The 14,571-nt window shown below is 44.2% G+C and overlaps 1 protein-coding gene across 2 annotated transcripts in view; it reads left to right on the plus strand.

The window, feature by feature from the left end:
- LOC147722731 (uncharacterized) overlaps positions 1-14,571 on the plus strand; it is a 488,139-nt gene that overhangs the window by 283,631 nt on the left and 189,937 nt on the right. For both annotated transcript variants that reach the window (XM_086965201.1, XM_086965202.1), the window contains exon 16: positions 3,660-3,730. In XM_086965201.1, coding sequence (XP_086821327.1) covers positions 3,660-3,730 — 71 coding nt within the window. The remainder of the gene's footprint in view (positions 1-3,659; positions 3,731-14,571) is intronic.

Raw genomic sequence — 14,571 nt, forward strand, 5'->3', positions numbered from 1 at the left:
TATTGAGTATATTGATTTTTCACAGTACACATGGTATGGGGGGCTTTCTAGCATGCAGCTTAGTCATACCTTAAAACATTGCTCTATGCTTTAGAGACATTGCTTACACACTACTGACAACGTTCCTGCTGAAGCTTAATAATGGTCTGGAGGTTCTTACAAATGTAACTTTTTCATACTTTGCAGATTAGCGAAAACTGTTATGATCTGTATCACATGGATTAAGGCTTCAATGATTTTAAACCCAACTCGTCCTTCTGGTTTTAAACAGATGTTGTTTTATGATCTTTATTAGAAGTATGGAGTGCATTTGTTTAACAAGGGGTCACGGGCTCTCTGGGCAGCTTGTAGCAATTTAAGATAAATTATTTTCCTTCATGTATATTTTATTGTCTAATTCGTTTTCGTTATATTTGTAGATTTTTTAAAATGTTTTTCTTTAGTAGTATTTTAAAACACCTAATGATTAAAAAAAAATACCTTTTCTTGGGTGCTTCCTGATAAATTTTCAAGTTGCAGGAGATGTTGCTGAAAGGCAGACAATCTGTAAGCGGAGTTCACTACTTGGCACCAAGAGCTCCTTCCTGAATGAGGATCCTAAAAAGTACTTCCGTGTGGTAGAGACCGTATGGTTGGATCCATTGCATGGTTCACCCGCCTTTACAGGATTTCTGGTGAACATGTATTTCTTGTACATTTCAGTCAGCTCTTGCAAGCATCTTTTCCAAACGGTATTCTTATAGCATGAAATAGATGTACATTTTGTGCCGCTGTGGCATCATTTGTTTTGAGTACGCATCTTCTGCCAGATAACTCGACCAGTGGTGCTAAAATGAATTCCAGGCTGCTTGTGACACTATTTCTTATGCTCCCCCTATCCTGAGATGTACTGTTTATTTATATACTTAACCGTTTTAGCACTTCAATGAAGGTACTGGAAATGATCCAGATTAGTAAATTCTCCAATCCGACCAGCCATTTAGCTGTGTACTTGAGAACATTGTAGAATTCATGAGGCCTTTTCTCCAAGGAAACAAATCTTCTGGTTGTTCGTTCAGCCATCCATCAATCATAGCACCTGGATCTATTGTACTTGTTACAGAAAATATCCTTCTTCTGCACTTCCATGTGTGGTCTCTTTCTGGGCATGACTGTTTGTCTACATTGTACATCAGAAGAGTGCACAAGTGTGTAAAAAGATGCCCATTTCAGTGAATGTTCATTGCAAAATGAAACTTGCAGTTACTTGAAGCGATCTCCTTATTAAACTGCTATGGTGCAGTAAATTAAGAGGGTGAAAATAAGCTCTGCAACTTAGACACCAGTGGTGAATATTCGCAAAGCAAATTATCGAGCTTGGAGGGGTTAGTCACTCCTTAATACTGAAGTGCTCAGATTAAGTTGTCAGACCTTGTACCCTCTGCTACCACCTTTGCTTGTCTGCTTGCATCCGGAGAAAGTCTTTCTCCTTGTTCTTCCTTTGTTACAGCCACTGTCTGATTCAGGAATTGTTAATAGCAAGGCATAGGTAAAGAATCCCTCCTTCTGTTAAACAACTATAACAAACTTTCGATGATTACAGTTTGCATTTTTTGTATCCATAAGTGTAGCAAACTTCAGGGATCCTTGGCCAATTTGATTCTCAGCTGTATTACCAGATAGGACTTTTTCCTTCAACCTTTGGAGAAGGCATGGATAATCCTTGCCCGTTTTTTCGTCAACTCCTTGCCGGATTCTTTTTTCACATAGACTCCTGCCTTAATCGACAAGCTCTATGGCACTAAACCGGTTTATGGAAGACAAAGTCATGATACGTAAGAATGCGGAATCTGGAGTAATACGTGTTTTTATGAAATGTAGAATATTCTGTATCTAGCAGATGCCCAATCATAAATTCAAAAAAGCCCTTGGACAGTCACTTGAAACAATAGTACTAAATATGCAAGGGTAAGCTGTAGAAGATATAGCAACTGCCTTCGATAGGCCTAGAACCCTTGGTTTATTTTTAGCAGGTTCTGGAGATGATATCTTAGCGATGTAATAAAGATTCACCCCTCTTCAAACATCACCTTTATATAAGTATAAAGCATTTATCTGCTTCTTAACCTTCACTAGAAAGTGTTCTTTCAAAAGTAACACAAGTGAGATACTCCTTCCCCATATAGACATCTCGCCACAATCATTTAAAGTGCTCAAGTGATGTTTGCAGTCAACCTGTATGCGCAAATGGCCTTTAGATAATCTTGCAACTAGATATTTAAATCCAAAGTTTCCAAATTTGTGGCTCTTGAGTTTGCAAACTTCTTTACTAAGGCACTGATTACAATCTCTATCCAGGGCCTACTTAATATGAAACAAGAATACTAAGAGGCCTCCCCTACAAAGTAGGGTATCAATTTTAAAATGTTGCCTTGGTGAACTAACAAGCGACTTCACCTCTAGCAATTGCATATCCTATGCTTTGTTTAGAGCATTACGGTGTGTGGATACAATGGGTTTTCTTTTATTGCCCATTGGCAGAAACCCTACAAGTGTACAAAGGTTATTTATTTGTACAACTTTCTCCCACCCGAATTGTTTTTCTGTTGTCAGTGGCTTAGGGCTCCCATTGAGTAAGTGTGCAATGTTCAATCTGACACTTTACTTGAACAGGAGAATTTGTCTGTACTATTTCTATACAGAACTTCTTCAAGCACTGCTGCTTCATATAGACTAGAGACTCATCTAGTATAAGTCTCTTGTTCCAGGGACTTCAGATACTCTATCCTCTTTTGGGTATTTAGACATCAACCCAGTGCTTTTCCTGGTGACTTGGGCCCTTGACCATAATTTTCTTTGTGTAAAATTTTACTTGGCAATGCTAACCCTAAGGGCCAATGAAACCTGTAATTTCTATTGCAGACCAGTTAAGTGAGGTCGTTTGTTTAACCTCAATGGCCCAGTGCAACTGATACCGTGAGCTGCGACATGAAGCTTACTCTAAGGTACAGAAGTAAGGTACCCTTGCAATTCTACAGCCCTCTGCTTTGAGACTGTATTTTGAGTTCACCTCTGGAGCCTGCAAGTCTGCCTCTTTGTATTCAACCTGCATTTCCCAATTTTTGGGAAAATGACTCCATTCCATGCCTGGACCTGTCTCGAAAGGAAGTCGGAGGTACAGTTGCTCTGCTTTAATTAAAAATGTCACTCTGTACATGTCCAGTGACAAAAGATGGTCCAGGTAGCAGTCCTAAGAATACACTGGCAGCCGGTAAGAGGTCTCCTTTGTGCATTCCACTTCTCAAGCCCCTCTCATTTAAGATTGCTGACTATTAAATTTTAAATCTTTTCAAAGTGGTTTCACATCCCTCTCCTTGATTAAACCAGGGATTCTATGCACATGCCCAGGATGGACTTTCCGTTGTCCTGAGATTTGACCCCCTCCTCTCTCCTCCCATTATATATTTTTTTCCTCCGTCTTTTTTTCAGTCAGCAGGTAATGTTCTCCAATGCTTAGTCCCTTTTGGAGCAGCACCACGAATTCTGCAAACTTTGATATGCGTTTTAAAATGGTGCCTTCGCTGGTAGGGGAACTTATCACCTGCACATTCGTTTCGTATGGACTAATCACTAGGAGAGCTTGCATTGCTTGTCACTAACATTGCTTATTTATTTTACAGGTCAGAAATCCCATACTGCGCAGAATCAACAGATCCAGGGTACTGGAGGAAAGGATTCGACTGTGGTTAAGGTATGTGGAGCATCAAGGGGAATGGTAAGATGGTGAAAAAATTCGAAGAACCCTCTTCACCTCACAAGATTGAGCGACTCTGGAAACCCTTCTAGCAGGGGAAACCAGAGTCACGAGGAGATCCAGTACACCCAGATTCTGACAGCTACCTTTGCATTGCTGGCACGTACTATGTTGAGAAGACATTATGTTGCAAGTAATTAATCTTTTGAGGATTTGGTGTTGATGCCGAATCTGCAATATGCCAGTGATCTGGAGACCTCCTCGGAGGCTCCCCTTGCTTCTCCCCCCCCCCACTCTACGTCTTCTAGAGTGCTGTCACCCTATCTAGTCATTGTCAGATGGCTGCTTGGACCCTGGTTGTTTTACCTTCTACAGCTCTTGAAGCATGTTGCCACTAGAATGACATTTCAAACCAAATAAGGTTTGCCTGGGTTGGTTCTTCCTCTTGCTCTCCATGTTTATGGAAAAGCTCACTTGCCCCCAGCTTTGGCTGTGAAACCTCCATCAAACACTTTTGATTTTGGCAAGCCAGTGTGATTTTAACTTGGCTCTGTCTCATTCCCTGCTGCTTGACATCAAATGGCAATGGAAAAACCGGTTGGGTAAAGGTTTTTCCTTGGTCTGTGATCTTCACCACCTCAAATGTTTGCCGCTATTATTACCAGACTGGTATCTTGCTAACCAGTGACAGGCCTCCCTTCTGAGATTAATCTGTTTCTCCAAACAGATTCAGGATAAGAAGGCTTTCACTTCCTTGATGTTGTGGCCTTCTCCTGGCCAAACTATTTTCAAATTTCTGTTCAGCAGATCTTCCTGAAGAGAATGCAAATTGGACAGGATGAAGGCTATCTTTGCTTTACTCCCAAAGAAGACATTCATTCTTATCCTTTGTCACACCACCAACAATCTTGTTTCCTGGTGTTAAAAAGTCAGTTCAAGTTTCTTCTGCTTTTACTTTGCTCAAATTTCTAACGATTGTGGTGAATCCCAGGTGGTGGTTCGGACTTGTGCAGTTCATCAGTTGGTGTTATTCAGATATGGATTTGGAAAGGGTTTTAAATGCAAATAATATACAAATGTGTATTAAATTAGTTTTCTCTGCTTATTTTACATAATTGTTCTTTCACACTTTTCACCCTTCCCTTTTTCTTGTCCCTGAACTCTGAATGTTTCGGGAATTGAGTGCAGGGCATGCTTATGGTGCCAACTGTATTCTGTAGGCTCTTACCTCTGTTGGACTGTTTCACATCCGAGTATGTTGGAGCACAAATGGCGAGTCTTATCTTCTGGCAGTGAAGTCTTTTTGGGATTAAGATACTCACGAGGAATGGATTTTTAAGTGAGTTTGCATAATTTCTCTTCCAGCACTATGAACCGGGTGCGAATCCTCGATCGCGGAAGTGCAGAATATGAACTCCCTTATTACACTGGAAGTTAAAGTGGCTGAGAAGTTGGATGTGATCAACAAAGTTGACAAAACCAACAGCTTTTAAACGCATATTGACATAGAAGAATGGTTTTATTTCCTGTAAAAGACACACCATTCCTGTTGGCCCCTGAAACTGGAGTCTTTGGATTGAAAGTGTTAAACCTTTTTTTTTTTTAAGATGCAATATTAACCTGTGATCAAAGTTTCGACATGGTTTTTACTTTTTATAGAGATGAAATTAATATATTGCTCATGTCCTATTATCATTCATATGCTCAATATCCTGTGAGCAGAATCTGAACATGGTGACCAGTTTACAGATCTCACCAGAATTGAGCATAGGTTCGGTTACCTGCATCATTGCAATATTGCTCGCACGATAAATGGGCTTGAATTCCTTCAGTTGCCTGCTGGTTATCTCACTAGCTGTGCTGTAATCTCTGCCATTTTTCTTGCAAAATGGCGTTTAACTGTTCCATACCAAAATGTTTGCCATGGAGTTTGTCACAGTTTAACTATTATTAGTGGTCATCTTGGAAGATGGCAATCTAAATACTGAAGGAAACAATACCTTTGGAAAAATGTATACATAAGAACCCCAGTAAAAGGCTCCGTAGCAGACTCCATTTATATGGATTCATGTCTAGGCAACACTATTACTTTAACATAAGGAACTTTTAATTCTTTTTTTTTTATATCTGCTATGCGTTTGCTTGGGTACAGGCAAATTTATATTGGTGAGAGCTGCATTGAACTAAGGGGTAAAAAGTGGAGGAAAAAATCCTCTTCAAATCCTTTAATTCTTAAGAAAATATTTAATGCAGAAAGCTTTATCATCTGGATCTCTGCCGAATCTTGCATTATGGTCTTGGATGTATAACACTATTTTAATATTACAGGGTACAACTGGGTAAGCTTTGTGTTTCCGGAAGAGGAAGTTCAAGAGAAAATCGGTGAATTACCTTCTCGTGATGACTGTACAAAGTGTCAGATCTTGCTAATAATCCACCAATTAACCTACGCTTGCAGGACATGTTTTACCGAAAGCTGTACAGTTTTCTTAAAGTAATTTTCTTATTTGAGTAGTTAATTAGGCATTTCCTTTTTACAAGGTGAACAGATTCCATATTAAAAGTAATTACTTGACACTCTATTGTACTTCTATCTAAATTTACAAAAGACTTTAGTATGGGCCGGATACCAAAGCAAATGCCAGATTTGGCTAAGCACTTTAGGATTTCTTTGTTGAATATGCTACCATTCTACTGTTGCCCCATCGCTATAGCTTTGTACTGACTGATTGTACTTGCAGTTCAGAACGGTTATCATTTAATCTTTGAAGGAGTATGTCAGGGTATCCTTCACCTCTATTCAGTAGACTGTGGTAACTCTAAAAGTATTACACTTCAGTGTATACGTTTTTTACTGTGGCAATAATGCCTTCAGTTCATTAAGCTTTACTGTATCAAAAAAGCAGATACAGGCATTTATCCTGCTGATGCTTCAGTAGGTTCTCCTTCAGAGATTTAATATTGCAGCTTCCCATGGTAAGTAAAGTTTTTCTTTATTTCTTCATGTAAAAAACAACGTAGTGTTTGTGCAGTCTAGAATTATTATTCTTGTGTTAGTGAAATTTGTGTGATATTCCATTTACTGTGAATACGTTAAAAATAGTGACTCCATACTGTCGGCAAAAATAACCCTAATGTAGACAATTTTTACTATTCATTTGGTACAGAAATATACCGAGATGACTCATTATGGCACGTTTCCCAACATTTCATGCATGATTTCTTATCTATAGCGGTCTGGCTGTTTTTGTGAGAGCTTTTGTCACTAAATTTTCTACTAAAGTGTTCCTCAAACATAAGATCCAGAGTAGGATCTTGCTTTCGAAAGGTTGACCATTAAAATGCCTTCTGGGCTACTTGATGTGCCAAATGAGAAATACTATAAATAATACAGTTCAGATTTAGCCTCAGACAGTGTGGCAGAGAAGAGGCCTCTGCTAAATGCAACCGGATTCAAGCAGTGGCATCACTGCAGGAAACTGATGTCGTTCAAGTACCCCCATATAGGAAATCTGGGAGCTTGAGGTGCAGTTTTGTCTTGCCAAACACAAAGTTGCATTTGAAATGGAGGTCCTGCTCCAAGTTTCAGGGCCGTTCTTAATCGAGATCATAAGATCAATCACACATGAAATCTTGTTTTCGCTTTAGGTATTCTGGTGAGTCAAATATATCATAAAATCAAGTAGCACACTGCTCTGTATCACCACTCAGAATGGGAAAGTAACAAGGGCATCACTCAAAAGGTCTGCAATTTTTGAACCACAAACCGGTTCAGCATTTCGTCCCGCCTTGATCGTAAATTCCTGGGTCGACACTGACCCTACAGCAGATAGTGACCTTCAGTAAGGCAATACTACAAGTTTTCCAGATTCTACTGGCTCCCTCTGGTGCGCTTTCACGCTCAAGTGAGCCACAGGTGACCTTGGTTGGACATCCACAAGTGGACCCATCCTGGGCACGAACTATCGCTTCTGGACTTACTTGGTCTTGGGCCAGTAACTGAAGTCTGTCTGAAGTTCCACTCAGGGGACAAGGTTCCAAGTTGATGGATCGAAATGCAATGTTTATTTACTTTCCCAAGCCGATGACTGCCTGTATAAGGCCTACCACACTCTATGAAATAACTAAAGTGCAACCAGTGGTTACTGAAATACTGTCAGAGGACAGAGCTGATCTTCTGCTTCAAATCTGATGCTGTCCATACCAAATATCCATGAGAACACTGAATTTTTTTTTTTACAAAACATCAGCTCAGAAGTTCTGAAAATACACGCATTTTTGTCTTGAATACACTCTTCACTTTGGATATATTTATAGTAATTGAACCAAGCATGTCTTAAGTCATTCCTCCTAGGGTACCACCAGTTCCTGCTTGGAATCTTAATACTCTATTAACCAGACTAATATGCTTTGCGTCCGATCCCCCGACTCCTGCTCCCTCCAGTTTCTATCTTGGAAAGCCTCATTAGAAATTGCAATCACTTCACTCAGACATGTCCGTAAGTTTCAGATATTAACTTTAGAAAACCTTTCTTCCAACTACATAGAGATAAATTTCTAACAATGGAGATTTCTCAATTCCAAATAATCAATCTTTTGAGTTACCATTTCTTCCCCCCTCCCCCCAACCTGATTCAGTTGCGGAAAGGATACTTTGGATGTTAAACACGCCCTTCTGTATTAAATCAAAAGAACCAAAACATGTAGAAAGACACAACAACTTTTTGTTGCCGTGTCAAAACCACACAGTCCGGGTTCGATTTAAAGCAGGTATTGCATGTTGATTTGTTAAATGTATACAAACCTGCTATACTAAAGCAAAAAGAACTCTGCCTATCCCTCCTAGAGCTCATTCCACTCGTAAAATGTTGCGAAACCTGAACCCCCTGGTGAGGCTACGGGCCCCTTTGTGTGTGCAAGTTCTCAGATTATTTTTTCCGCCAAGGAGATTGGAGGTGCATTGAAGACGTCTGAGAAAACACAGCAGCAGAAACGGACAGCAATGAAAGCCCACCAGAACTCCGATATGAGAGGTGGTATCAAGGAAGGTTGCATAAGGAGAGAAATGTTTCAGCAAAGCGATGTGTTTACCGCTGCTCACTTTAACCTCCTCATGCACCAGAGCAAGCACATTGTTCTCTGGCAGAACAGTCTCCAGGTATTTGCATCGTGAATCTTTTCTGGATTCACATGCCGCCATCTAGTGGTTGGGTCTGAAGTTCACCATAAAATCTTTTGTTGTTTGACGCACCTCCATTTGGTAACCTAAAGAAGGTCCCGGGTGAGATTTCAGGAGGTGGCTAACAATTTCCCTGCCGCTTACAGGGAATCCATGGGCAGGGGGCTCCCTGTATGGAGTAATGGAGAAAAAAACTTCCCAGTTCTGCAGAAACTGCCACCACAAATTTGCCCAGACCACCAAAATCGAAAGAAAAGGTGTCTCAAAGCCGAAATGGCGGTCCTGCTCTAGAAACATCAAAGTCTGACGGCATTAGTTTTCCCCAAAAAATCTGCAACATCAAAGGATCCAGTGGGAGAAAAGCTTCAAAGAAATTGAACCACGCCGTACTCCTGAGCCTCGTGAAGAACTGGAGTAAGAAGACCTCTATGAAGAGGAGAAAGAACTATTGATAGGACTATATCAAGGTTTTAGAGTTTTCTAAATATACTGAAATGCAATGGCAGACTTGGACACAGACTCGCCAGGAGAAGGGTGTAGGCAGTTTTGCAGCGTGAATCTTTCTGGATTCACTATGCTGTGCATATTCCGCAATCTGGTGGTTGGGTCCGGAATCGTAGTCTTTTTTTTGCTTTTTTTTCGTAGCCCAGATGGGCGTCGAAGTCTCACCTTCTGGTGTACCTTCGGTGACGTCGGCATGCTTCCGGCGAAAGCTACCACCCTTGGGCGCCATCTTCAGATTCTTTTTTCCGCCGTTGGATCTGGATCGTCGCGTGAAGCTCCAGAAGTTTTGGAGGGAAAAAGGAGAAAATACAACTACTATTCGACGGTAAAGACCAGAAAAGATTGGGAGAAGACCATCGGAGAGGAGACGACAAAGAAAGAGAAGAACATCGAGATCTTCGACGTCCTTGGAGGAATGCGCATACAGGGGGCCCCCTGAGCGCAGGGATGTACAAGACTCAATTTAAATTATGCAAAAACTGCCACCACAAGTTCGCGCAGAAGGACCAACACCCGGTCTGCAACCTCTGCCTGCCTATCGACCACGAGAGCAGAGACTGCAAGGCCTGCTCAGTCTTCAAGCCGAAGACACTCCGAGTTCGAGAGAAGCAGAGGATAGCTCATCACACGATGCAGGGCAAGGGCCAGGCCCCGACGCTTTACGAACTGGGCCTCTCCACCGACGACAAGGACAACATCGCCGAAGATCCAGATGACTTCATGGTCGCAGAGACTGATAAGAAAACGCCTGACAAGGTAGGAGAGTCTACGACCCCGAAAACTCCCACAGGTCCTCGAAAGCCAGAGGCGGACACTCGAAAGGCAGAGTCCAAAGCCTAGAAAGGAGCACCGGCGCCGAAAAGTTCGACGGCCGAAGCTGCATCCTCTGAAAAAGAGCCCAGCGGATCCTTCGACAAGGACTCCCGGAGGCCGAAGACCGGCGAAAAGCAAAGGTCGTCGAAGTAAGCCCCGAAAAAGGGTCTTCGACTTATAAGGAAAAGGAGCTGAAGAAAGCTTCGACGACGCCGCCGAAGAGCGGCCAAAACGCTCGACGACGACCAGGCCACGGAGATGCTGAGAAAGAAAAGAAGGCTTGAGGCCGAAATGGAGAACATCCTCCAGAGAAAGAAAGACTTCGACGAAAAAATGAGAAGTTACAAGATTCCCTCGAGGCCGGCAACGTCCGTCGCTGAGGTGACAGAGCAGGAGGAGTTCCACGTCGAAGAGCCGCCGAAAACTCCGGAGCACGAAGAGGAAGAGGACCTCTATTATACAGAAGGTGATTACGGGGACCAGTAGTCAAGCTACAGCTCGGGTTCCTCGACGGCCCAAGACCTGGATTGGCAGGACATCGAAGCCGAAAACCCGGAGGAGGAGGTGGTGACATATCCTTTGAGGCCTTCGCCACCGGATGACATCGGGGCATACAACGAGGTCAGGAAGGCAGCAGCAGCTTATGGGGTTAAGCTAGAGGAGGAAAAGCCAAAAGCAGATTTCCTGCTGGAAACATTGCTCCCCACACAGACAAGAAGCCAATTCCTTCCCATGCTGAAAAGTATCACAGACCAGGGGAAGGAAGCCTTCAAGGACCCGGCTACATGCAGATCAGTAACGCCGAGGATGGAAAAGAAATACAAATTCTCCTCACAGGACCCGGCTTATAATCAAGGGGTCTGTCATAGCAGATTCAATAATCGCTGCGACAGCCAGAAGAAGGGCCAACGTCCCCACATCTGGGCCTCCACCTGACAAGGAAAGCAGGAGGATGGACCTAACTGGGAGGAAAATAGAGAGAAACGCCACAACGCACTGGCGGATGTCAAACTCAAATGCCCTCCTAAACAGACATCAATACCAACATTGGGATGAGATGGGGCAATTGCTCAAGCACCTCCTGGAACAATACCGTGAGAGGGCATCACACCTTGTGGAAGAAGGGGAAAGCATTGCAAACTTGTGCCTGAAAACAGCCTTAGATGGGGCTGAAACATCCAGCAGATTGATGGATATAGGCATCACAGAGAGAAGGCAAGCCTGGCTCAGGATCTCGGGTTTCAAAGCTGAGGTGCAGAACAACACCCTGAACACACCCTTCAATGGTGAAACACTGTTCGGAGCCCCAGTTGATGAGAAGCTCACACAACTGAAGAACGAGACGGCAAGGTCCATGGGGGCCCTGCAATTCAGGGGGATGAGAAGGGGCACTCCTACGCGGAGGCCAAACGGCAGAGGTGGAATCCAGCGAGGAGAATCACACCAGGCGTTTCACCAGGGACAACAGAGTGACAACCAAGGTCACCAGGGCCAGCAGAGGCAAAATTGGAACTACCAGAACAGGGGCCAGTCCTTTTGATCAAGAGGAAACGGACGAGGACAAAGAAGAAGAGGCGGTGAACAACCCCCCTCTAAGTGACTGCACACGAGAAAAGGTGCTCACCCACCCGAACCCTCCGGGGGAAGAGCACGGGAACTACCAGAACAGGGGCCAGTCCTTTTGATCAAGAGGAAACGGACGAGGACAAAGAAGAAGAGGCGGTGAACAACCCCCCTCTAAGTGACTGCACACGAGAAAAGGTGCTCACCCACCCGAACCCTCCGGGGGAAGAGCACGGAAAAACAAAGAGGAGAGGGATACACGGACAAGACACAAAAGATCATATAACTCCAGTAGGAGGCAGGCTAACATTTTTTCTCCAGGAGTGGAGAAAAAACACCACAGACAAGTGGATACTGAACATCATGCAGTTCGGATACTGCATAGAGCTGCTAAAGAATCCACCAAACAGAAAGCCAAAGAAAAGAGCACTCGGGAACAGAGCTGCGACTGCTCCAAAAGGAACCCCAAGAACTACTCCTCAAAGAGGCCATCGAAACAGTCCCATTCAAAGAACGGAACAGAGGAGTGTACTCCAACTACTTCCTGGTACCGAAAGTGGACGAAAGCCTAAGACCCATCCTGGACTTACGGTTCCTAAACAAATGTGTGAAGGCCCAAAAATTCAAGATGACCTCCCTGCAAGAAGTCATCCCACAGATAAAGGCCGGGGACTTCTTGTCCACCATAGACCTCAAGGATGCGTACCTGCACATCCCCATGAACAGGCAGCACAAGCACGTGCTAAGGTTCACAGTGACCAACGATCACTACCAATTCACAACCCTGGCCTTCGGTCTAAAATCCGCACCAAGGGTGTTCACCAAATGTCTCGCGGCAGTGGCCGCGCATCTGCGAAGGGAGGGGATACACGTGTACCCCTACCTCGACGACTGGCTCGTAAAGGCAAGCTCTTACATGACCTGCAAAGATCACGCACAGCAAGTCACCAGAACGCTAACAGGCCTGGGTTTCTCCATACACTGGGGAAAATGCTCAATGGAACCAGAGCAGGTGAAGATCTTCTTGGGGGCTCAAATCGACACCGTCCAATGCAGGGTGTCACCCAGCGGAAAGAGAACACAGCCTACTGAGGGAGAAACGTCACTACCAGAAGGGGCAAGCTCTGACAGTGAGGGCAGTGAGCAAGATCTTGGGGATGATGGCGTCGTGCATACACCTGGTCCCCAATGTACGCCTACAGATGAGACCGTTCCAAGAGTGGCTACAACAGCAATGGTCACAAGCTACAGGAAGTTGGGAGGATCTAGTGGTTGTAACGCACAGGGTGCAGGAATAAATAAGGTGGTGGACCAAGGAAAGGATAACAGTAGGGAAACCTCTAACACCACCGGACTCAACAGTGACAATTACCACAGACGCATCCCAGAAGGGGTGGGGCGCACACATGAACAAGCTCAGAGTGAGGGGCCTGTGGAGCCCTACAGATGCGGTCAGACACATCAATTACCTGGAGCTGAAAACAGTGTTGCTAGCACTCAAAGCCTTCCAGAAACACCTGTAAAGCCAGAAGGTGCTGATACAAACAGACAACACCACAACAATGTTTTACATAAACAAACAAGGGGGAACTAAATCATTCCCCCTGTCAAGCCTGGCACAGGAAATCTGGAGATGGGCAATACCACTCAAAATAGACCTGCTAGCCATACACCTGCCAGGGAAGGACAATGTAGAAGCGGATTGGTTCAGCAGGCAGACTTCAGCATCCCACGAGTGGGAACTCAACATACAGGAAACAGACAGACTATTCAGGAGGTGGGGCACTCAGACAATAGACCTGTTTGCAACACGCCAGAATGCAAAATGCCAGTACTTTGCATCCAGACAACAAGAGGCACTGTCCCAGGGGAATGCTCTATGGATAAGCTGGTCAAAAACATTTGCTACGCTTTTCCCCCGATACCACTGATCCCAGGGTTCTCAACAAATGCATGACGAGCAACATGACTCTCATCCTGGTGGCACCACAATGGGCCAGGCAGACCTGGTACTCGCAGATAATGGAGATGGCGCAGGGTCCACCCCACAAGTTCTCAAAAAGAAGAGACCTACTCTCCATGGAAAACTGAGAAGTTTTACATCCAGAGCCGGAGAGCCCCAGCCTCTCAGCTTGGCTCCTGAGGACTTAGTTCGCACATCTAAAACTACCAGAGAGCACCCTGCGGGTGCTGCAAGAGGCAAGAAGGCCCAGCACACGCAAGTGCTATGGGGAAAAATGGAAAAGATTCACTCAATGGAATGGTGCTGCAAGAAAAAACTCCATAGAAAGCTGACCAGGGAATCTACGGTGCTAAGATACCTCACGCACCTAATAAAAGCGTGTCTTTCGCAAACAGCTTCCTGGGTAGACAAGTGACAAAAAACACCATTGCTCGATGGATCGCACAAACGATACAATTCTGCCACAAGCAAGCAGGGCAGGAACTAACTGGAGGGGCACAGGCCCACTCGACCAGAAAGAAAGGGGCAACAATTGCCTTTCTGGCCAACACACCAATTCAGGACATATGCCTGGCGGCAACATGGGCTTCAGTGCATACGTTCACTAAGCACTACTGTGTGGATGTACAAATGAACAAGGAAGCACAAGTAGGACAAAGAGTGTTTCAACATATTCAACAACCAACCCTCATCTTCCACCCAGCCGCCACAGACGTAACAAAACTGCTACAAAAGCTATGCACAGCATAGTGAATCCAGAAAGATTCACACTGCAAAACTAATAGTTTCTTACCTGTCGGTGTAGTTTGCAGCTTG

Source organism: Lissotriton vulgaris, chromosome 4_1 (assembly GCF_964263255.1).
Source record: "Lissotriton vulgaris chromosome 4_1, aLisVul1.2, whole genome shotgun sequence".
Taxonomy (NCBI): Eukaryota; Metazoa; Chordata; class Amphibia; order Caudata; family Salamandridae; genus Lissotriton; species Lissotriton vulgaris.